General features: G+C 47.4%; 1 protein-coding gene across 2 annotated transcripts in view; it reads left to right on the top strand.

The window, feature by feature from the left end:
* The window catches only part of CEP89 (centrosomal protein 89), a 1,308,678-nt gene that overhangs the window by 633,667 nt on the left and 649,842 nt on the right, over positions 1-25,169 (top strand). For both annotated transcript variants that reach the window (XM_086945134.1, XM_086945133.1), the window contains exon 12: positions 9,775-9,878. In XM_086945134.1, coding sequence (XP_086801260.1) covers positions 9,775-9,878 — 104 coding nt within the window. The remainder of the gene's footprint in view (positions 1-9,774; positions 9,879-25,169) is intronic.

Genomic DNA, 25,169 nt, shown 5'->3' with positions numbered 1-25,169 from the left:
ACTCTGCGCAGTTTCAGGTTTACCCACCCGAACAGCGGGTTCGGGATATACAGGCTCTGATTTCAATCTTTCAGCCTTTATCCCGAGTCTCTGTCAGGTTGACGCTGCGGCTTCTGGGGCTGATGGTCTCCTGAATCCTTCTGGTGCATCACGCCCGGTGGCGGATGCGGGCTCTGCATTGGGACCTGAAGTTTCAGTGGGCCCAGCATCAGGGCAACTTGTCCGATCATGTCTTGATCTCGGAGGGCACTGCGAGACAACTGCAGTGGTGGCTCACGGACCGCGATTGGGTCAGTGGCAGATCCCTCTCCCTACCCTACCCGGAGCACGTGGTTGTGAAGGACGTGTCCCTCCAGGGCTGGGGAGGCCACAAGGAGAGGCAGAGATCAGAGACCTGTGGTCTCTGGCGGAGTCCCGGCTCCATATCAACCTTTTGGAGCTGCGGGCGATTCATCTAGCACTGAAGGCATTCCTCCCCTCTGTCCGGGGGAGTATGGTGCAGGTGTTCACGGACAACACCACCGCCATGTGGTACTGCAACAAACAGGGCGTGGTGGGGTCGTGGACCCTATGCCAGGAGGCTCTGCGCCTCTGGCAGTGGCAGGAACATCAGGGCGTGACCCTGGTGGTTCAACACCTGGCAGGCTCTCTGAATGCCAGGGCGGACAAACTCAGCCGGCGGTGCATGATGGATCACGAATGGCGTCTGAACTCGGACGTGGGGCAAGGCCTCTTTCAGCAATGGGGAGAGCCTTGGTTAGATCTATTCGCCACAGAAGAGAACGCGCAATGTCATCAGTTCTGCGCGTTGGATCACCACCCCCTTTTGTACCGCTTTTGGCCACCATAAGTGTGGCAGTGTAACGGGGTGAGGCTGCGGACGGTTGAGGAGTGGTGGGCACCCGGTTTTGACCAAGTACAACCTCCTTCATTGCAGACTGAGTCATGGGGGACGGATCACGACGAACATGAAGAGGAGGAACGCGGCTCCTTTAAGTGGGCATACACGGAGGAGGTGGATCCGCCTCCTGCACACGTCAGCGGATACGGATTGGATAAGAATGAGGAAGTGTTATTCATGGCGTGTGACATCACCCGAGGAGGGACGGCGAGGAGCGGAGACGGAGACGAAGAACCAGAGAACAGAGATTCCGAAGAAAGAAGCGGAGAACCCGAGGAACCCCTGGAAGCAGGCGGAGGAGAGTCCGTGGGAAAGCCAGGAGGCCAACGACCCTGCAAGCCGCCGTGCCACTCTCCCGGGGGAGGAGCGTGGCTTTCCCAGGTACGGCAGCGTATGGCGGCTTGGGTGGAAAGCAAGCGTGTTAAATAGTGTACATAACCCCTGTTTGTGTCCCGCGTTCTTCCCCCTCTCTTGTTTCCATTTACCCCGCGTTTACCCTCACCGTCTGTGTACTACCCCTCCCCACTTCACTGGCATAGGAGTGAGATGCAGGTTCACCGGTGACTACTCTCCCCACACACTTCACCCGGTTCCTCGGTGCATAAACCCCAGCGGACAGCTGAACTAACGGCTCCCTTTCTGTTGGTCTTCTCTTTCCATGGGACACCGGAGTCAAGGGAGCAGCATAACACCCGGACCCTGACCAGACCTCGAAAGGCAGCGCTGTGCCCAGGATAGGAGGAAGAACCCCCGAACGCCAAAACGGATCCCAGCCAGTTTGCAAAAGAGAGACTCACGTTTAGAACAAGGAGAACATTGATGTTAAGAACAAACCGAGGAATACCAATAAAGCCCTCTTTAACCCCACGAACCGGTGTCCAACTCGTTTCTGCACCACAACCTGATACCTCTATCACCCTTGGTCCACAAGCCCAGTCCACAGTGGTGTCAGAAGTGGGATCTACTCCCTCAGAACAAGACCCAATCATGGACCAAGTCATTCAAACCTTAATCGATGGGCAACAGAAACTGGAGTGGGCTATTGGCCAACAAATCAGTACTGCGGATGCCGACCGAGCCCTATTCCGCAGCACCATGACACAACAAATGGACAACCTACAAAAAGTGGTGCAGACCCCAGGAACCGCAGTGTCGGTAGAACGGAGACCTTTCGGACCTCACCTATCGGGGGTCTCCCTACAGAAGTACGTCATAGGTGAAGAGCCGGACGCCTTCCTGGTCAATTTCGAGAGAGCTGCCCGCGCATTTGGGTGGCCAGAGGACAAATGGCCTTTCTTTCTCGCTCCCTTGCTGACGGGAGAAGCACAGACAGCATACCAGGTCGCTAACCACTCAGTAACGTCCACCTATACCGAGATCAAGGGGGTGATACTGGATCACCTTGGTATGGACGCAGAGGCATACAGACTCAGGTTTCGGAAAGAAAAAGGAGTCACAGGAGAAAACCCAAAAACGTTATACTTGCGTCTGAAAATGGCGGCGGAAAAATGGCTTAGACCAGACAATCGGAGCAAAGAAGAGGTCATGACAAGCATTATTTTGGAACAGTTCATGAAAGCGCTACCATATGGTACTCAAAGATGGTTGAGGCAACATCCCGGCCTGACCGCAGCTCAGGCGATTGAAATGGCGGCAAACTATACAAGGGCCGCTCCTCGAACCTTTCCATGGGAGACGGAGAAATCCTCTAAGACCGCAGTCCCTCCACCCAAGATGGAGAAAAAGAAGGCCGTCTTTGAACCTATGAAACCACGGCCCTTCCGCCCGGACATACCTCCTTTAAGAGGACCCCAGTGCTTCGAGTGCGGGGAGTGGGGCCACATAGCACGGTTGTGTCCCAGAAAAAAACCAGCGGAGGAACCCATGGAAGTTGGGTACATTCCTAAGGCAGTGATGTACAGCGCAGAAATGGGGCCTTCATATTATGTAAGGGTACGGGTGAACCACACTCCTGTAAAAGCACTCCTAGACTCAGGTTGTAGACAGTCAGTAATAAGGGAGAAACTCGTGTACCCCTCTCAGATAGGGCAGGAGGGCGAAGTGCACATTCGGTGTGTTCACGGGGACGTCAAGACTTATCCCATAGCGCGTATTACTATCCACCCTACAGGGAGGGAACCCTGCACAGTAAGAGTTGGAGTGGTGGGGTCCTTGCCTGAAGAACTGATATTAGGGGTGGACAATCCACAGTTCCTAGCCCTGTTTAAAAGGGAGATAGACAAACGCCCTGCAGAGGCTTACCTCTCCACCGAACCATGGGTCATAGACAGGGGCTTTAGGTTTGCACAGTCTAACGACCCAACACTTTTGAATGCGTGGGAGGCCGCACACATTGCCCTGACTACCAACTCGTCTCAGAGATACCCCCGCTTTTGTATTGAAAATGAACTGTTATACAGAGAAGGGAAGGAGGGAGAGCCTAGACAACTGGTGGTGCCCCGGGCATTCCGAGAACAGGTACTGTTCTACGCCCACGCTCATTTGACAGCAGGACACAGTGGGGCAGAGAAGACTACCCAAAACATATTGCGCTTGTTTTACTGGCCAGAAAATTACAAAAAACAGTTTGATGGACAGAATGTAGATCAATGTCTTACATTCACCCCAGTACAAGGATCTGGGCCTAAATCCATCGTTTTTTGCACTCCACACCACCCTGGGTCAGATAATGGCTTTATGCAAATCAGCTCTGACCCTGTGCCCCATGGGAACAGTCCAGTCCAAACTACAACAGCCATATCTTTCCCAGACCGGAATCAAGCATCCGAGGACCGGACCGCTGATTTGCATATCGCCATTGTCTAACCCAGGGTGGTGTGGAGTGCAAAAAAACTATGGATTTGGGCCCAGATCTTTGGACTGGGTTGAATGTGTGACATTGATCCACATTCGGTCCATCACCTGTTTTGTTTGTTTTACTGGCCAGGCATCTATAAAGAGACGGAGGCCTATTGTCGTCACTGTGAGGTGTGTCAGAGGAAAAATATGACCAGACCCCCGGCGGTACCGTTACAACCCCTACCCGTTATTGGCAATCCATGGGAACGGGTGGGTATGGATCTCATAGGGCCCTTGCCCCGTTCCTCTAGGGGACATACCTATGCACTAGTGGTGGTGGATTACGCCACCCGTTTCCCGGAGGCGTTTCCACTAAGCAGCCCCACCACAAAGAACGTGGCAGAAAAACTTGTTGAACTGTTTTCGAGGGTCGGGTTTCCGCGTGAGATCCTAACGGATCAGGGGACGCCCTTTGTGTCACGCATGATGAAAGAGGTATGCAAAACACTGGACCTACAACACATCCGCACATCTGCATACCACCCACAAACGGATGGTTTAGTGGAAAGATACAACCGGACTCTAAAAACCACCCTCAAGAAACTGTTGACTTCAGAAAATAAGGATTGGGATAGAATGCTCCCGTTGGCTCTTTATGTGGGAAGAGCACAGGTCCAGAGTAGCCTTGGATACTCCCCCTTTGAACTACTGTATGGCCGACAACCGAGGTCCCTGCTCGAAATAACCAGGGAAGCATGGGAAAAAGAAGAGGCTAACGAACAGCGGTCCCTTCTAGAATATACCCAGCAGTTGAGGTCACGTTTGGGGAAACTGAGGGATTTGGCCTATTCAAACCTGAAGTCAGCCCAAAGTCACCAAAAACGGTATTATGATAATGGCAAACGGTGGAGAACCCTGAACCAAGGGGACTGGGCACTTGTGTTACTCCCTTCCTCCACTCAGAAATTCAGGAGCGAATGGAAAGGGCCGTATCAAGTAATAGAGAAGTTCGGCAGCACCACATACAAGTTACAAATGACGCCCACCCGCAAGCAGTCCTTTCACATGAATCTCCTAAAAAAATGGTTGGGACCGATACCTCGTTCCTCCAATCTGGCCCTTCCTGAAGGCAGTGAGAAATCAACCCTAGCCTTCCTACCCATCAACCCGGAGTTAACCGACTCGGAGAAACGGGAACTGCTGAACGAACTCCGCCCTTTTTCCCCCTTGTTTTCCGATACCCCTGGCTGCACCCACCTGGCAGAACATGAGATACACACTACCCAGGGCAGTATAGTGAAACAAAGAGCATATCGCATACCAGCAGCAAAAAGGGCGGACGTGAGAAAGGAAGTCGCTAGTATGCTAGAGCTTGGTGTCATCAGACCCTCAAAGAGTAACTGGTCATCCCCAATAGTCATGGTGCCCAAGCCTGATGGGTCCACCCGTTTTTGCATGGACTTCAGGGCATTGGGGAAGCCAAATACATAACGACCCTGGACCTGACAAAGGGTTATTGGCAGGTACCCTTAAGGGAGGAGGACCGCCACAAAACTGCATTTGCCACCGAGGAGGGGTTATACGAGTTCAATGTCCTTCCCTTCGGCCTCCATGGTGCACCTGCCACGTTCCAGAGGCTTATGAATACGGTGTTAACCCCACATAACAGCTACAGTTCTGTGTATTTGGATGACATCGTCATCTTCAGTCATACCTGGACAGAGCACCTGGAACATGTAACCCGGGTTATGGCCTCTTTGAGAGATGCCAGATTGCATGTCAACGCCAGAAAATCTAGGGTGGCTTTTTCAAAAGTCAAGTATCTTGGGTTTATGCTAGGGGACGGAGTAATAGCCCCCCAGGAGGAGAAAATCAAAGCTATTACAGAAACTCCGTTTCCATCCACCAAAAAGGAACTCAGGGCCTTTTTGGGCCTCATGGGCTACTATCGGCGCTTCATAAAGAACTTTGCCGATATTGCCACGCCCCTGACCAATTTACTCCAAAAAAACGTCAAGAACACCCTACCACACCCTCCTTCACAGGAAGCTTTGAATGCCTTCATTCTCTTGAAGAAAGCCATCACCACTAGTCCTGTGTTGCTACCCCCAGACTTTGAAAAACCGTTTACACTAGCCACAGATGCTTCGGACAAGGGTATAGGAGCGGTCCTATCACAAATAGGGGAAGACCAAGTAGAACACCCGATCCTGTACATAAGCAGGAAACTCCACCCTTGAGAACAAAGGTATCCGACCGTTGAAAAAGAGTGTCTGGCCATACGATGGGCAGTGGAAAAATTACGGTATTATCTGGAGGGGAAGGCCTTTACCCTCTACTCAGACCATGCCCCTTTGCAGTGGATGCAAAAGAACCGAACACAGAACGCTAGGATACTGCGATGGTTTCTCTTCCTCCAGCCCTTTTCTTTTACAGTTGTACATAGGAAGGGGAGGGACAATGGGAACGCTGATTTCCTATCTCGCATGCCCATGCCCTTTCTCCCCGATCGGGAGAAACCAGGGGGGGGGGGGGAGTGTAACGGGGTGAGGCTGCGGACGGTTGAGGAGTGGTGGGCACCCGGTTTTGACCAAGTACAACCTCCTTCATTGCAGACTGAGTCATGGGGGACGGATCACGACGAACATGAAGAGGAGGAACGCGGCTCCTTTAAGTGGGCATACACGGAGGAGGTGGATCCGCCTCCTGCACACGTCAGCGGATACGGATTGGATAAGAATGAGGAAGTGTTATTCATGGCGTGTGACATCACCCGAGGAGAGACGGCGAGGAGCGGAGATGGAGACGAAGAACCAGAGAACAGAGATTCCGAAGAAAGAAGCAGAGAACCCGAGGAACCCCTGGAACCAGGCGGAGGAGAGTCCGTGGGAAAGCCAGGAGGCCAACGACCCTGCGAGCCGCCGTGCCACTCTCCCGGGGGAGGAGCGTGGCTTTCCCAGGTACGGCAGCGTATGGCGGCTTGGGTGGAAAGCAAGCGTGTTAAATAGTGTACATAACCCCTGTTTGTGTCCCGCGTTCTTTCCCCCCCTCTTGTTTCCTTTTACCCCGCGTTTACCCTCACCGTCTGTGTACTACCCCTCCCCACTTCACTGGCATAGGAGTGAGATGCACGTTCACCGGTGACTACTCTCCCCACACACTTCACCCGGTCCCTCGGTGCATAAACCCCAGCGGACAGCTGAACTAACGGCTCCCTTTCTGTTGGTCTTCTCTTTCCATGGGACACCGGAGTCAAGGGAGCAGCATAACACCCGGACCCTGACCAGACCTCGAAAGGCAGCGCTGTGCCCAGTATAGGAGGAAGAACCCCCGAACGCCAAAACGGATCCCAGCCAGTTTGCAAAAGAGAGACTCACGTTTAGAACAAGGAGAACATTGATGTTAAGAACAAACCGAGGAATACCAATAAAGCCCTCTTTAACCCCACGAACCGGTGTCCAACTCGTTTCTGCACCACAACCTGATACCTCTATCACCCTTGGTCCACAAGCCCAGTCCACAGGCATGTTATACTCAGAAGTGAGTCCCTTGCTCACTTTGCCACTGGATTCAAGCAAGCCGGGCTGAAGACGGCTGGAATGCCAGAAACCGGTCCTCGGAAGCTTGTTTCCGGTCCAGGGAAGACACGGCTTGGCAGTTCGGGCTGGACTGTTCCCATGAGGCACAGAGTCAGACTGATTTGCATATAGCTATGTCTGAACTGGGGTGGCAGAGTGGGCTAAAGAACGGTGATGGATTAAACCCAGATCTTTTGACTGGGTGTGAGTGTTTGATTGATTCAGATGCTCCGTCCATCACCACCCCCTTTTGTACCGGAATTTCCAAGGCGGCACTCGCTCAGAGACGCTTTTCGTCGCGAGTGGAGTTGCGATCTATTGTACGCCTTTCCGGCTATACCACTTCTGCCCAGAGTGCTGAAGAAGATCAGGCGCAACCGGGCCCAGGTTATCCTTGTGGCTCCGGACTGGGCACGAAGATACTGGTATCTCGAGCTACTCAGCATGTCAGTCGATCCCCCGATTCGTCTGCCTCTTCGGGAGGATCTTCTGTCGCAGCAGCAGGGGACGGTTCTGCACCCGAACCTGTCCAGTCTCCACCTACAAGCTTGGAGATTGAGCGGCGGCAGTTGAGGCCATTTGACTTGCCTCCCGAAGTCTGTGATATCATTCTGGCAGCCAGGCGTCCCTCCACAAAGTCGGTATACGCCTGCAGGTGGAACAGATTTGTGGCACGGTGCACAGCAAAGGCTGTGGACCCACTTTCTGCACCCCTTTCTGAGGTTCTCCTCTTTCTTCTTTCTCTTGCCCAGCAGGGCTCTCCTCTGGGCACTCTCAAGGGGTACCTTTCTGCCCTTTCCGCCTTCTTACGGCTACCTGATCAGCCTTCTTTATTCAAGTCCCCCATTGTAAATAGGTTTTTGAAGGGCATCACACACATGTTCCCTCCTGTTCCCTTCGTGATGCCCCAGTGGGACTTGAATCTTGTACTTACTTACCTCATGTGTGCTCCCTTTAAGCCGCTCCATAACTGTCCTCTCCGTCTTCTTACTCTGAAGACTGCTTTCCTGGTTGCCATCACCTTTGCCAGGAGAGTGAGTGAGCTCCAGGCTCTTTCTTCTACACCTCCTTTCCTCTCTGTTCATCCAGACAAGGTTGTGTTGCGAACAAGACCTTCCTTCTTGCCCAAGGTTGTCACGGCCTTCCACATCGGGCAGTCCGTTACTTTGCCCACCTTCTTTCCGCCTCTGCATCCCTCGAAAGAGGAAGAGAGGCTCCACCGTCTGGACCCAAAACGTGCGCTCTCTTATTATCTAGATCGCACATGCCAGTTCCGGGTGGATGACCAACTCTTCGTTGGTTACGTGGGCGCTAAGAAGGGAAAGGCGGTACACAGGAGGACCATCTCGCGGTGGATCATCTTGTGTATCCAGGCATGTTACTCCATGGCCAAAAAGGAGCCCCCTGCTGGATTGTGGGCTCATTCTACTCTGGCCACGGCGACTACAACTGCTCTGGGCAGAGGAGTGCCCTTGCAGGACATTTGCCAGGCAGCTACGTGGGCCTCGCTGCACACGTTTGCACGACACTACTGCCTGGACAGCCATGTCCGGAGGGATGGCTTCTTTGGCCGTTCCGTCCTCCAGGACTTTCTGGTGTGATTATTGGTTCGCAGACCCACCACCCGGGTTGGTATTGCTAGGGTATCTATTCTAAGGTAAGGAATCTATCACTAACGTGTCTCTTTCAGATGCACAAGTTACTACTTGTGTAACGATATATATCTGTAAGAGACATTAGTTAGTGATAGATTCCTTACCGACCCACCCATCCTCCCCGTTCTGCGAACAGATATCTAGGGTTAAGGTCATCCCCTTTCAGGGCCCTAGTTTCATGGCACCAGTGTTGGTTCTATCATGGCTCTGCGTATCTGGCGCGGAAAAGCTGTGTATCAGAACAGACGTCAGCGCGCATGGGCGGCGTCTAAGTACTCTGACGACGTCATTCCGGCGCTAACGACACCGCCGACGGACGCGGAACCGAGGACGAAGCCTACCGACGCGCAGGGGTATTGCTACTCAAAAATTTCCAGATCCAGTCTGACGCCTGGGGATATTCTAAGGTAAGGAATCTATCACTAACTAATGTCTCTTACTGATATATCGTTACACAAGTAGTAACTCATTCTTTCAATGTTTGCCAGACTCATTATTTCTCTTATATGATGGGTTTCAAGCAGCACCACCAACACCTTGATATGTCTATGCTTAAGAGTACAATGGGTTCGATATGCAAATCTAATTGATTGCTTGTTATCCCGTTTTGTTGTGTCACCAAATCTTATTGTGTTAAAGACTTGGTAAAATGTGAATCGTTTTCTGCACCTTTTATGTTTACTATTAATTATGCACTGCAGATGTTTTTAGTGTTATTAAAAAATTATATTGAGTTAGTCTGCTGTGGTATCAAATGTTTTCCTAACTTTAATGAACTTGCGAGTTACGAAAATGAGAAGTCTTTGTAAACTTGACCTTTAGACCTCTTGAACTTTTATAGGAAGAAATGAAGAGCTTCAGAGCACGTGTAGAGCAAGTGGTGCGGGAGAATGAACAGCTCCATCAGCAACTGGAAAACAATAAGCCAACGGCCTGCAAGGAATGGTGAGCTCAATGCGAAATACTAAAATACAGATTTAGCATCATATTGCTGTTGAGCGCCTGTGTTAAAGGCATGATCTCAAACACATGTAGTGCACATTAAATTACAATCACCATTAAAGACTTTTTAGGTCTCGTCTTAGCCAGCGCGCATGCGCTGCTCTGCGGGGCTTTTGTAAGGGCTTCCAAAAGGACTTCCAACTCCCACAGCTTTGCTCGTGTTTTTCTTTAGTGCCCCGCATTTGATTGAAACAAAACATTTTTTGTAAACACAAGAACAATTTGGACATAAACAGTGAAGCATTAAAATCAAACATGCATTCCATACTCAATCATATCTCAATCATACCTTCCATTCATACACAAAATACATACAAATACTCAGCCCTATTGAATACGAATAAACAAGCGGGTTGAGTATTAGGTCTGCTGCAATATATACAATTATATACATACAATTATACAGTGAATTCGTATATATAAGTCTGAATCAAATAAATCATCAGGATCAAATAACACGGTAAAGCAAAATATATGGAACAATTTCTAAACCAATAGTGTAACAGTATATTCACACTAAGGAAAAAACAAAAGGAGCAGACACTGGACATGAAAGGGCCTACGTGTTTCGAATCCCTAAGGGTTGGGAGGGATTCTCATCAGGGCCAGTTAGCTCTGAAATAAGAAAAAGAAAATACTTTGTGTACATCTGTTTAAAAAGGAAGAATCTAGAGAGCATAAAACACCCAAGGTTACCTATGCTTACCACTATGGAGAATATCCAGAGAATAGATAGCACCTGTGTCAACAACAGAAAAATAATAATAATCACATAAATATTGGGAAGTGTATGTCTAGCCTTCTCTTCTCCATTGTTTGTGGAGTCCATAAACATCTGACCAAGCCACCGGGTAGACCTATTGTGGCGGGGTGCGATTCCCTGTTAGAGCCACTGGCTAAGTATGTCGATTGTTACACTATTGGTTTACAAAAAATTTTTTGTTTCTGTTTAACAGTATATGACTAAAACAAATATACTTTTTTGATGACTGAGTTATAATAATAAAAAGCTATCAACTAGCATATCCCAGCTTTGATAAACTGTCTTTATTCTGGTGTTAGAGCATTTTCACGAAGATACGATCAGTATTGGCACTTGTTTCTTGTTGATTATTGATTACGGCTCAGCCTTACTGATTATGAGCCAACCCCAGTTGTTCTCAGGCCGCATTTGATTGGCCATTTGTGTAAGGCTTCCACATAAGGAAGCACGCAAATGGCCAAAGGCTCGGGTATGTCCCGCCTTATCTTTAAATGTCCCCTCCCATGGCCTAGGGGTCTCGGGAGCGCGCAGGGTGCCATCTGTTCTGGCAGCTGCATTCCTTACAGCGCGCACTCCCGGGCTTGCCTAATGAGCTTTCACTTGTTTTATTTTAAGCTTGTCTAAATTAACATTCTAAAATATGTTCTGTGAGCGCGCCCTTTGAAAGGGTTTGTAGAGCGTGTTTATGTGTTATTACAGAAACAAAGGGCCCCGTGCAAAAAACAAGGCTACGATGGGCTGTGTGCAAGAGATTAAGAGACTTTTTAAACAGAAGGCAAACTTTACTCTTGCAGCCCAGCACTTGGAGTTCGACAAATATCAGAGCTTGCAGGTCCACATCTCGCATCACAGCTCACACCTCTGTTCAGCCTTGTGCATAGGGACGCCACTCACTCACAAACACAGACCTGAAACGTAAGGGACACTGAAAGCAGCAGCGTGTGACCCGCCCCTCTCTGGCCTTTGACCCTCTGACAATAGCAGCAATAAATCACCCCCTTCACTTTTATTGAGTTCCACTTCAGACTTCTGCTGTTGTGTGTGGGTGTTGTGAATGTACATGTGAAGTGCAGTTCGCTTGTACACTTTTGTCTCCTGGAGAGTAATCATTGATATAGGTAATCTGTCCTTCTCCTGAAAGGTACTGCATCTTACAAAAAATGGCCAGCAGAGAGAATCTATGAGAATAAAAGAGGATCAGTGCGCTGTGCTTCCAACAGCGTGCACAGAAGTGGAAGCAACGGCACTGCCGAGCAAACAGCGGATGTGGGGACGCTTGTGACATCATGCCTTGGTCTGCTCTGCAATCAATTCCTCCTAGTGTGAGCCCAAACAGCAGGCAGCAGATGTGATGCCACTTGTGACGTCATGCCATGGGATCCTCTACAATCGATTCCTCCTAGTGCTAGCCCGAACAGCAGGCAGCAGATGTGATGCCACTTGTGACGTCATGCCATGGGATCCTCTACAATCGATTCCTCCTAGTGCTAGCCCGAACAGCAGGCAGCAGATGTGATGCCACTTGTGACGTCATGCCATGGGATCCTCTACAATCGATTCCTCCTAGTGCTAGCCCGAACAGCAGGCAGCAGATGTGAGGATACTTGTGACGTCATGCCCTGGGCTCCTCTGCAGTGATTCATCCCAGTGCGAACACGAACAAGGCAGCAGATGTGAGGACGTTTGTGACGTCACACCATGGGCTCCTCTACAATCTATTCATCTTTGTGCGATCCCAAACAGCAGGCAGGAGATGTGAGGACACTGATGACTCTAACAAAGAAGGGGGACTCAACTTTCTTGTTGAGCAGAGGAAACTGGTGACGTCATGCCCAGGACTTCTCAACAATTGATTCATCTTAGTGCGAGCCCGAACAGGACGCAGCAGATGTGAGGAGACTTGTGACGCCTTGCCCTGGGCTCCTGTACAATCCATTCATCTTAGTGCGAGCCCGAACAGAGGGCAGCAGGTTTGAGGCCACCTGTGACGTCATGCCCTGGGTTCCTCTACAATCTATTCATCTTAGTGTGAGCCCGAACAGCAGGCAGCAGATGTGAGGACACTTGTGGCGTCATGACCTGGACTCCTCTACAATCGATTCCTCTCAGTGCTGGTCCGAACAGGATGCAGCAGTGTGAGGCCACTTGTAATGTCATGCTCTGGGCTCCTCTAGGATCGAATCAACCCAGTTCTACCCGGAACACCAGGCAGCAGATGCTAGGACACTTGTGACGTCATGCCTTGGGCTCCTCTGCAATCGATTCCTCCCAGTGCTGGCCCGAACTGAAAAGGGGGGAAAGAACCAGCGCCCGAGACGCCCCACAAGCCAAGGACGCAGATGGTGGAACTCATGCTCCCAGCTTGCGTGCCCCTGCCTTTCAGGGATGAAAGGAGGCCCTCCAGCGCTCTTCCCCAGTGCCCATCATGGCTTCCATGGGATGAAAGTCTGTTGTCAGCAATGCTGATCTGCGCCTCACCTTATGACTCACACCGGCTGACTGAGTGGAAATAACAAATATTCATGTGTTATCATTGAAAATCGGTGAAATAGAATGATTGCCCAGCTTTCACTAATGCACAAGTAAATTGTAACCAAACTTATCTGCGAGAGCCCACACAACCCTCAAGTTCCTGCTTCCGGTTAATTCTGAAAACCTTGTGACTTGGCCTGTTGTATTTCTATCTAGGACCCTAATTCGATATTCCCGATTCATGCCCTTATGTGGTTATAATAAATAATACAATGCACTCGCCTATAACAATGTAGAAATGGATTGAACTTGGGTCTCAGACTGATGTTTTTAAAGTTATCCTTGTCACGATACCCCTGACGAAGGGAAATCCTTTTTCCCGAAATGCATTGGGTGCATTTTTAAATAAAGTCGTGACATCTGGAAACACCTCCAGTGTGTAATATTCTTGAAGCAAATTTGGGTATGGATAAAATAAATCGATTAAAAATGAAACGGAAGAAAAGGAATAGAATTAAAGAGTACATAAATTGAAGAATATATATCGATAAACTTGATGTATTGGATTTATTGGAGTGACGGGCAAGGCTGTGCTGCGTGTAAAGGGATCTAACTGGGTCCCTATGTATTAGTTTATAATAAATAATATCCTTATAAAGGCATAAGAATCATATCCATATTTAGTAATAGCCCATGCAGTCCAAAGCACGGCAAGGCTACTCCCATAGACTCCTAGAAAGCACAACGCGTTCTTTAAACAAACCAAGCCTCCAGCAGCCCGGGAAAACCCCCTGCTTTTGTTTTGATTTGCACAAGAACTCCTGGAGTCCAGAAAGAGCTGTTAGTTCTTAGTGACGTCTTATGTTCAACCTTACGTCAAACCCCGCACCTTTCAGGTATAAATATACCAACGTTGCCTTAAGCAAACACACGGTGGTGGGGAGCAGAGCGATGTTCTACTTGTCTGAGAGCCCAGCTGTTGCCAGAGCCGAAGGAAGCCGCCGCTCCCTTTTTGACGCGCTGGAGAAGCTGCCTTTTCTCACGCCGAGAAATCCAGCTCCGGTGTTCCCGAGTTACCCTCGGGGGTTGCTGGGAGATTGAGTCCTGAGAAGCGAGATACAAGACCTCCTTCATTCTATAACCAAGTTACGGAGCTGATTGAAACCTTAGAGAGAGTTCTTGATTCCAATCCTTGGCAAAAACCTAAATTTAACTTAAAACTGCTACTTACTTACTCCTTCCCATGCATTAGGCTTAGGTCAGGTAGACTTGGGTAGGCGTATCTTAGAAGCATCAGTTGAGTCTGTTAGTCAATGTTTCAATGTTTGTATATATTTTATCCATTTTAAAGTATCATATGGCTAAGAAACCTTATCAATGGTGAGAAGTGTGGCTCAATGGTTAGAGCGGCAGACCTTGATGCAGAGCGCTGGCCAGGGACCAGGGTTCGATTCCTGCCTCGGCGGGATCGGGCTTAAATTCTCTGACCTGATATTCTCGCCTCAGTGCCGAATCTAAGCATGAGACCTACGCTGCAACTCTGGGCAATAGCTTGCTTAGTCTCCACAACGGCCCCTGATACACAAGGGATGCCTGGTTTCACCATGGGATGCCCAGGAGTGGACACCTCACAACGAAAAGCCAGGAGGGGTTCCCTTGTGGTAGGAGTACAAGCGCCGGGATGCTTACGGATTACTGTTCGCGCTATACAAATACAACACATTTACATTTACAATGCTTTTATAGTATTATTTCATAATACTACTTTTACTGTACGCACTTTACTTTATCATAAGTATTGCAATTGTGGCAATTCATTTCTCTTGCATGAGAAAGAAGACTGCTCAATAAAATAACACCTTTTTGTTGAAAACGCCCGTCTCTCTATTTCTCTGCATTCTGGTGGAACTAAGCATGCACGATTGACTGAATGAAATAGCTGTCTATTGTTTTCACACAACTCTAGAGATACACTCTTTATTCTGAGGGAGCAAAGTTGTCATGTTTATGCGGTTGTCAGAAACTAATCCCTTCTTGTCTAAATCAGGATGGTTAACTCTTTCCTGAACATTCGAGAAAGCTTCTAGTGACCTCTGAGCTAGCTGGCAAAACTAATTAAGTCTAACATAGTCAGTAGAGACCTAGATGACCTCAGTCCTACGTCTACACTGCTGTTTGTTATTCCAATGCGCAGAGCCTATTGGGAATATAGGAACTACACTACAGGCCAAGACCCATCCCTTCTCATAGGCTGAAAAGAAAAATGGCAGTGACAAGCAGCCGTGACCTAGAGACCACCTCCTGAACACACCAGAGAACACATATGCAAAGTCTGATTTTCATTTCCATCTAGTTAAAATGATCGGTGGTGTGAATAGGCAAGGTATCAATATAACGAGTCTGAGAAAGGGACACGTGCTTAGAAAAAACAAATACATCAGTCTGCCCTCGGAATCTTACATCTGTTGATTCTCCCCTAGTGTCCGTCCGCTGGTCGTGTTCTAATTAAATTACTGTTTTCAAAGCTCCACTCCCCCGTTATTTATGTCCCTCTCCCCCATTACAAAAAAATTATAACAAACTAGCACAAGAACAGGTAGGAAGAAGTTGCCAGCAGTGCAAGTACAAAAAACTAGAAGACATTTTTTATGTTAAAATGTTTTTTTAATCAGGTTGTTCAGTTGTATATAATGTTGTCTTGGTTTGTATAAAGGTAACAAAAATGCTTAACACTTTTTATTATAACTCTTCAACATGATGCACAGCAGCCACATTGCGACACAACATAGCCAAAAGTTCTGGTTAAACACTAAGGTCCCAAAGGCGAGACCTATTTGCTATGCCAATGCTTGTTTAAATTATCATAGCTTGCACATGATTCCTCATTGACACCCCGCTTTTTAGCAAATAAGTGAATGAAATAATATGCATCATTTTTTCATTCTGCAGATATTTTCAGCTTTAGGATTTAAGATTAAAAAGGACTACATATATTAAATTTGAATATAGTAATTAAGGGCCAGATGTACAACACTTGTTATGGTTATAAACACACTCAATCGGAGTTTGTGACTACAAATAAACGGTTTTCATGTGTGCCAATTCCATTTTAGGAGTCAGTGAAGTTTTGCCGACTCTAAAATGGCATTTCAAATGGCACGGTATTTGAAAGGGGTGTGTTGCAGGCTTCTTTTTCAAATATTGAGTCTGAATCCAGTGTATCAATGGTTTAGGAGCGTAGTTCAGTCACAAATCATTGAACATTTTCTGACTCCCAAGTTGGGTCGCTGTAGGAAGGTGGATACCTGACTATGGTTACCCCAGATTTTTTGCCTAGTGTTTAGCTGGTTTTCGACTTAGTTGGCCTGGGATCCTGCTAATCAGGGCCCCAGGCTATCTGCGCTCTCTTTAAAATGGACTCGATGTACCCTAGGTACATCACCAATCGGGTTTTGGGTCACCTTATCAGCCCCTGTACAGTGTACTATAGGTACCCAGGGCATAGGTGCATCCAAGGCCTACTAGGGGCTGCAGCATATCTTTTGCCACCCCTGGCTGGCCATCCAAACTGACACAACTGGCTGCACACTCAGCTGGGGCAAGGTGGTGTAATCACCCCTTGCTTAGATATAGTATACCTATGTCTGGACACATATGCACCTATAAGTCACTCCTATGGCAGGCCTTAACAATCCTGGAGGCAGAGTGATTGGTTTTATGTGAGATGGTGCTCTAGCATGAGCTGAGCCTGTCTGCAGCTTTCGAAACCATGTCCTTATAGCTGTTCTAGGATATTGCCATACCATATACTCTTAAGTGCATTATGAACCTCCCGGTTAAATGCTAACTATGGTTTGGCTTTATCAAAACATGTCGTGTAAGGTGTCATACGCTTTGGAATACTACCCCCTCGCCAGTCCTGGTGACGGGGGTAGCATTCCACCCTTCTAGAGGGAGAAGACATGTTACTTGTTAGACGACATTCGAGCACTACTAGACAACGGAGACACAGTCGCCCTCATCCTCCTTGACCTATCTGCAGCCTTCGACACAGTCTGTCATAGCACCCTGATACAACGCCTCAGCAACATCGGCATTCAAGGATAAGCATTGGACTGGATCATCTCGTTCCTCGCTGGAAGAACTCAGAGAGTCCGCCTCCCCCCTTTTAAATCAGAGGCCACCGAAGTCATCTGCGGCGTCCCGCAAGGATCATCACTCAGCCCCACCCTCTTCAATGTCTACATGAGCCCCCTCACAACCATCGCACGTCAACACAACCTCAACATCATCTCCTACGCTGATGACACTCAGCTGATCCTCTCCCTCACCAAAGACCCAATCATCGCCAAAACCAACCTACATGAAGGGATGAAAGAAGTAGCCGAGTGGATGAAACACAGCCGTCTGAAACTGAAATCGGACAAAACGGAATTCCTCATCTTAGGAACATCCCCTTCCACCTGGGACGACTCTTGGTGGCCAACGGCCCTAGGAAAAGCTCCCATACCAATGAACCACGCACGGAACTTGGGCATCATTCTGGACTCCTCTCTATCGATGACCAGACAAGTCAACGCCATCTCATCATCATGCTTCAACATCCTACGCATGCTCAAAAAAACATTTTGCTGGATCCCCACCGAAAAAAGAAAAACGGTCACCCATGCACTAGTTACAAGCCGTCTTGACTACGGAAACACCCTTTACGCCGGCACCACCGCAAAACTGCTGAAAAAACTCCAATGCATCCAAAACGCCTCAGCCAGACTCATACTTGACATCCCCCGTACAGACCACATTTCCGACCACCTGAAAGACCTTCACTGGCTCCCCGTCAACAAAAGGATAACGTTCCGTCTCCTCACCCACTCACACAAAGCCCTCTACGAACTAGGACCTGACTGCCTCAACACTCGCCTTTCCTTCTACTCCCCCACCCGTCAACTGCGTTCGACCAACCAAGCCCTCGCCGCCGTTCCGCGCATCCACAAAACCACCTTGGGGGGAAGATACTTCTCCTACTTAGCGGCCAAAACCTGGAATTGCCTTCCCATCCACCTCCGCCTTACCAAAAATCACCTAGCCTTCAGAAAACAGCTTAAAACCTGGATATTCGATAAGTAAACCCCCCCCATCTCCAGCGCATTGAGACCCTCTGGGTATGTAGTGCGCAATATAAATTCTGACTTGACTTGACTTGAAACGCGGTTAAATCTAACCAGAGCCTCAGCATCACAAAATGGATGCTGCTGCTACAGACACAAGTCTGGCCTCCTGCTGCTGACCGAAACTCCGGAAGGGGAGGCCTTGACAAAAGGTTTCCTGTTACAGGGAGGTTCTAGCACCACCCAGACAGGAGATAGTGGATTGGGGCAGGGAGGACTGAATGAAACTAGACACTGCCTGTGACACAAAAGATGTCCCATGCAAAGTCCAGTGCAAACCGGTGCTGGGGCACTCCAGCCCCAGCTCTGGGGCGAAACTGGACAAAGGGAAAGGGGTGTAACCACCCTTTCCTGGGTCCCTATGGGTGGGACCCAGGAAGGGGGTGGTTGCACTCCTTTCCCTTTGTCCAGTTTTGCGCCAGAGCTGGGGCTGGAGTGCCCCAGCACCAGTTTGAACTTGACTTTGCCTGGGACACCTTGTGTGCCCCAGGCAGTGTCTAGTTTCATTCAGCCCTCCCTGCCCCAATACACTATCTCCTGTCTGGGTGGTGCTAAGAGGGACCTAGCAGGAGATCCAGCCCCTTGATTTGGAATAAAGGTAGGAGCTGTGCCATGAAACTTTAGATCATCCTGACTGAAAATTTGATACGAAACTCTGGACCCTTCGACATCCTACTCGACGTAGGAGACTGAAGAATCTCCCTTGTGGTCAAGGAGTGACCACCCTGCACAAGCAGGCACCATCAGCGCTCAAAGGTTTTCTTTGCCGTTGCTCCCGTCGGAGCTCGAACGACAGAGGCCGACAAGACCTGGACTCCCAGACTTCCAACAGCCCGATCCACAGCCCCAGCAAAGCTGAGACCCGTGGAGGCGACGTGAGAGGTGGGACCGGCCATCTTGGAAAGCCAGTGAAGTGCTTCCTGTGCAGATCCCGAAGCACCCTCGAAGCTGTGCATTGGGGATTGAGAAGCCCCAGCCCCGAGCAGCTTTTATACCAAAGATCACCTCTCCACACTCATCGAGTGCTGCGTGGGGCCCTTTTGCATTTTTCCTGCTCAATGCGTTGTCCGGTCACTTGCCCGTTGGCTAGTGGCCTCTGTGACGACGATCCTTCGAATTTACACTGCTGGTCTGGTTGCTCCAGACTGGCCCTCGCTCCCCTGAAAAGGTGCAGCCGATCTGACCTTGCTGGTCCGATCCAGAAGCCATCTCTGATTCCTGCGTGGGTTGCATTTGCCAAGGCCTGTTGACTCCGATTCGAGAACCGACACCGCCAACAGCGAGAGCCTTCGTGGGACAGTCCGTGTCCACCACCTGGTCGTCGTCGATCCATTCTGGTCCACGTGGCAGCGGAGACAAACTACCCGACATCACCTGATCGCAACCCGACATCTCCTAGTTCCTTCCTGGTTCCATCCTGGTCACTGGCTAGTGACCCAGACTCTGTCCCCTCTGCTTTCAGGTACTCTACATCTTCGATCCACCCTTGGATCCAACCGGACTCTTCTCTCCTAGTCGCCTGCAGCATCTTTTCCTCCAGGCTCCATAGAACTCCACGACGAAACCCGACGCACTTTGACACCTATGCACCCGCTTCTTGTGGGTGAGGTAACGAGAGTACTCCGGTGCTCCTATAGTGGATTACACCTCTAGTGTCCTAGTTTTAAGTGGTTAATTCTAGTACAGTCGGAAGTCTCCTAAATCAGTAACTTTCTAACTTTTACGCACCATTGACTTCTATTGGTGCAACGGTTGCCTATAGACACTGCACCCGTATCCTGTGGGCCTCCCCGACCTAACCTTCGTTAGTCCAGTGTAGCCCCAGCGATTCTCAAGGCCCTAGGCCTTACCATTGTTCGTGACATGGTTCTCATACCACTATTTTAGTATATGGTATGAGTGGCCACCCGGCCTATCCATATTTGTGCAACTTTTGTATGTTATATGAAGTTCTTTGTTTAACGCTTGAGCTTCTGTGCTCATAAAGACTACAGGGGATTATTCTACTAATAAATACATATATTTTATAATATATAACTTGTGTGGTGTCCTTTCATTTGATGTTAAAAGGATTGCATATGATAAAACAGCTGGCTTCACATGCCCTCTTGAGTTTAGCCTAAGACTGCTTTTGTCCATGCTACCACTAGGATAGCTGGTCTATAAGGTTGACTTACAACCAATCACCATAAGGGTCGTTTGGACTGCTCACTAGAATAGTGATCATCATATACCAGGCCAACTTCTCACAGTGCTAAGACTAAGGAGTGAACTTTGGAACCTCTACCCCTTTGTGCATTTTTGCAAAGGCTTCACAAGGAATAGGTGTTTGTCCAGGGAACCACTGCCATCTCTCAGTGAAACTTTAAAAACAAAAAGAAGTTTTTTAAGCAGACCAGTTTCCTTTAAAGAAAATGATCGTTTTTATGTTTAAATCATCCTTTAAAATCAGTCACCACACTTCCCCTCACCTCCACAAACATTTTCCTAGGCAGTTTAACACCGGACTAGGACAGGGGTCAATCACACTCCCAACTACTACTTATTGATTTATTAATAGCTGTAGCCTTTCAGCAGATATCAAAGAACTGCAAAGACTCCTCTAAAGTGTCTTCTTTGGCTTGGTGGTATGCTGTATGTCACAACCATCGCCTTGATACAGCACTTGTTCATCCTATCTCTCTGGCTACACAACGATTACACCTATGGGGCCCTTTCACAAAATTTCTAGGGGAAACCAGGAAGAAAATCGCTTATCCAGGTCTCTCACAACAAGAAGTCTCCAAGCATCCTTGAATTCCTATTGCTTATTTACAGTTAAGCGAAATTTTTCATTTCCTATAATGCCTTTTAAGATTAGGTTTTTTAGACATGTACTGCTACATACATTTCTTTTGTACTTGTGACCATATTCATATCCTCTTCTATAATATCTTTTTATTACTCTAATGAATATAGTATATCATTATTACTCTTATTTGTACCTTCTTGCACTTGTGCATTAACAAGCGATTGCTTGTACGAAGCATTGTTTTTATATGATCATATTAATATTTTTAAATAAACCTTTTCTTGAACTAAAAAAAATCAGTCACAGATATGGCGCTCTGCTTACTTCTGCAAGTCATTTAAGGTAAGTAGGCAAGTACTGCATTTTTCAAGGTAATTTAAAGTCATCACAATAGTTATAAAATTGTACATGACTAAGTATTAATAAAACATTATATAGAGAGAATATGATCATGGAAGTCCGGTTTTATCAGTATGTACTGCCTTCATAAACCTTATTAGATTTGCCTATTGCAGTCATCAGATTTTGTTCATTGCCATATAATTATGTTCGTCTGTCAAATGCGTCTCTTCCACATGGCTATTCCAATCCATGACACCTCAGATAGGGCTGAGCCCAGTACAAATTATTTCTAGGCAGTAAAGCCACGGACACTCGAAGTGGCAACCCTAATGTGTCCCGTGTGCTGCAGACACGCTTTATACCAGGTAGCAGTGATTGTCAGGGGTATAGGCCTCACCCTCTATCTGTGCCGATCAAGCTTCCTGCTCTACGACAGGTTCCTACTTTGCCTCTGTTGCCAAACCCTCCACTAGCGCCAAGAAACCGTACGGTGCACGTTGCGCTCTATAACTGTTTTAAATTGGAAATTGGTTCGAGGTCCGGTCAGACAGCATGGTGCTCACTCTATGTGTTAGTTCTACTATGCCATCAGGCCACTTAGTCGAATGTGGCAGCCTCGCAGAGCACCAGTCCCTTTGTTGATGTACCTGTCTCTCCCCCAGTCCCCTCCCCTCCACTAGATGCCTTTTGTGATCGCCTGTCAAATAGCATTTTCCTTCAATTCGATTTCATTACTAAGTGTGCTCAGTTGTATTTCTTTTTCTGTTGGTTGACATGATAATGGAGGTGTCTTGTGGATATCTAGATTATCGTTGTTTGATTTCCAGAGTTCTTGATAGGATAGCCGTGTTTAGGGTAATCACTTCTGTAATAAGTTTTGTTTCATTTTTGGGTTGTTGGTCTTTTCGTGGATCAATTCCCTCAAAAACTGGAAATAGTCTCTGATTATCATGTTCTGCATTGATGCTGTTACTTGATAAGAATTTAGATCATCTTAAGTTTTCTCTGTTTTTTCAATCTAAATTTTCTGGTCAATTTTTCAAATCTGTGTTCTCAATGTTTTTTTCATTCGCTGTATTCGCTGTTTCATGATCCTGTGCTGTTTTTTTTCCACAAGTTTTGATTGTGCCAACTCACTATCCGTGTGTCTGTGAAATTGCAATATTTTCTTCGGGCATTATTTTTAAAGATGTTAAAATTGCACCGTTCTTAATTGGCACTACATCAAGATTGTGCTGGGTACAATGAATGCTGTTTCCTTGTTATCTTCCCTAATTATATTCTGGTTATTAGTATGGTTAGTTTCTGTATTGTCCTTAGATAAAGTTGTAGCAGGATACTATTGAAATTGTACTGCTATGGGAGGTTGTAGTTGCATGAAATCAAGGAAGTCGTTTATTCTCAGTATTGTCTGTATTTTTTCAAACAATGGTTCTGTCCTGTGTTTCCTGCCTGGCCCATTGTAATTTTCCCTCTGTTAGCCTAATTGTGCACATTAAAGGACTCATTTTCATTTGTACACATTACTATATAAACATTTTTGTCACACTGTACTTTCACACGGAACCTGTGTCTTTTCCTGGGATTTAGTCTGACCACACTAGACAAGGTCAAACAACAATGCCCCTTGTTATTTTATCTGGTTAGGCACTAGCACTCAGACACAACACAACCATGCAGCTGTTGTTTATGAGCACACGTCTTGTCATATAACTGAGCACCTGGAGTTTAAGAAAACTCTTGGAGCGAGAGTTCTGGGACAAGATCCACTGCAGTGGTTGAGATGTAGAGCGTTCATCTGTATATGCTAAGGTACCGGTTCGTCACTAATCTCAGAGATCTTTGATACATAATCATTTAGCTTCAGTAGAAAGGGGACTGGGGTTAGGCTAATCTGTTTTATACCATGACAGGGCTTTTTATAGAATATGGTTCATTAGCCATGCCTACGGTGTTTTCGAACAACTGTGGCATGAATACTACATTTTAGGACACAATAGAATAAATATTCTAAACTTCCTTATTGTCTTTTGTTAATTTTATTGTGGGCGAGTGAGAGAGTGAAAGGATGTGTCCTGTTACTCAAATCCCTGAGATGGTCGAGAGTGTTGTGTTATGGTTGCCAATTCACTTTCTCTGGTAAAGTTAGGAGAGCAAGTAAGGCACTATAGCTAGTCGGACTCTGGCTCATAGGTACTGAGGGGGTATGGTGACTCAGTCCCTACATGCCAATCTTCTATGGCCACAAGCACAGTTCTGTACCTAAACGGAATCCCTGCAACAGTTCCATCCCCATTTTTTGATTATTTAAGTGTTGCTTGAGGCAGGATGATTGTTAGGGGTTTTATGTCTTTTACCATTGACTTAAGTACTGTTTGTTTTGCTAGTGTGTAGATTAGTTGATTAGGGGGTAGCTGATAGCACCCATTGCTGTTAAAAGTGGAAAAGGGTGGTGTTATCTTTTTCCAGCTGTTTGCCTACTTTTACGTTCTGTTAATTACTGCCACCCTCATTTTGCTTCAAAATGTGATCCATCTCTATAGAATGTCCGATCTATCAAAGAAATTGTTATGTTCAAATTGAGAAAGTTGGCTGGTGTCATATATTGTCTTCTCTGCCATACATTGAGTCTGAGTCAGAGTGTAATAATTGTTCAAATTCTGAAAGACTTTTAGTGCCATTGTAATTACTGCGTTGTTGGAATCTGTTGAATGCCTCCTTTAGTGTGTCCTGTTTCTCAGCATTCCCTATCCCTGTGATTTTGTCCATATGTAGTGAGTTGCAATTTGCGACCTATTTCACGAATGCTAATCAGGTAGGTCGGACTGCCATCCTCTCTTATTTAGAATGTCAAAAACTGGCATGTAGGTACATTGGTAAGTTTGCAAAATTCAGTACTGGTTGGAAAAAAACTAGTAGCAAATTGCAACTGAATTTTATGAGCAGTATAATTGTAATACATCTCAGTTAAGGCAATAACGCCTACGAGGGCCTTCCAGTGAAGTTGTCGAGCCAGCAAAATATTATTCCCTAATGAACCTGTTAGACTCATATCTGGTACAAAGAAAAAAAATCACACCACGATGATCTTGCATTCTGTTCAATTCATGACACTTGTGCTTGCTCACCAGATTATCCCTCAAGCCTCTCCTGACTTTTTTTCAATAGAATTCCTTCTCTGACAGTAGCCAGGAATGCTGATATGTAATTGCCGTAGAACACCAGTTTGGGCATTCCTTTATACAATTCAGCATTTCTTTGTTCAGTAGTTAGAAATGACTATCGGAAGTTTTGATGTAATCAGTTTAGTTGAATTATGAGTTCACAACATCATGAAGCAGCTTTTCAAATGTGAATATACATATTTATCCATCTTAAACGTTGTTGAGATTCCAGTGTGAAGGTTCTGTAGCAGTCCTCACCTTCTTGTGGCTTGCTGAGTAAGCATTTTTGCTGTAGTCCAGTTTTTAGGTCGAGCTAGAGTATGCATGCGTAGCATGCGTCTAGCTCGACAACTATTGTTGCCCGTCTCCTGGGAATCTGAGACAGGGGTCGGCCACACGCGTGGATTGCACCTAGTGGGCGCGCATGCCCAGCCCGGCGCCGTGCACATATCCTATCTCAGATTCCCAGGAAGTCAGCCATGCCTCTCTCAGTTGCGCGCGCACACATACACACAGCCACACTCACACACACAC

Source organism: Lissotriton vulgaris, chromosome 12 (genome assembly GCF_964263255.1).
Source record: "Lissotriton vulgaris chromosome 12, aLisVul1.2, whole genome shotgun sequence".
NCBI classification, from domain to species: domain Eukaryota; kingdom Metazoa; phylum Chordata; class Amphibia; order Caudata; family Salamandridae; genus Lissotriton; species Lissotriton vulgaris.
This window is presented reverse-complemented; position numbering and strand designations above follow the sequence as displayed.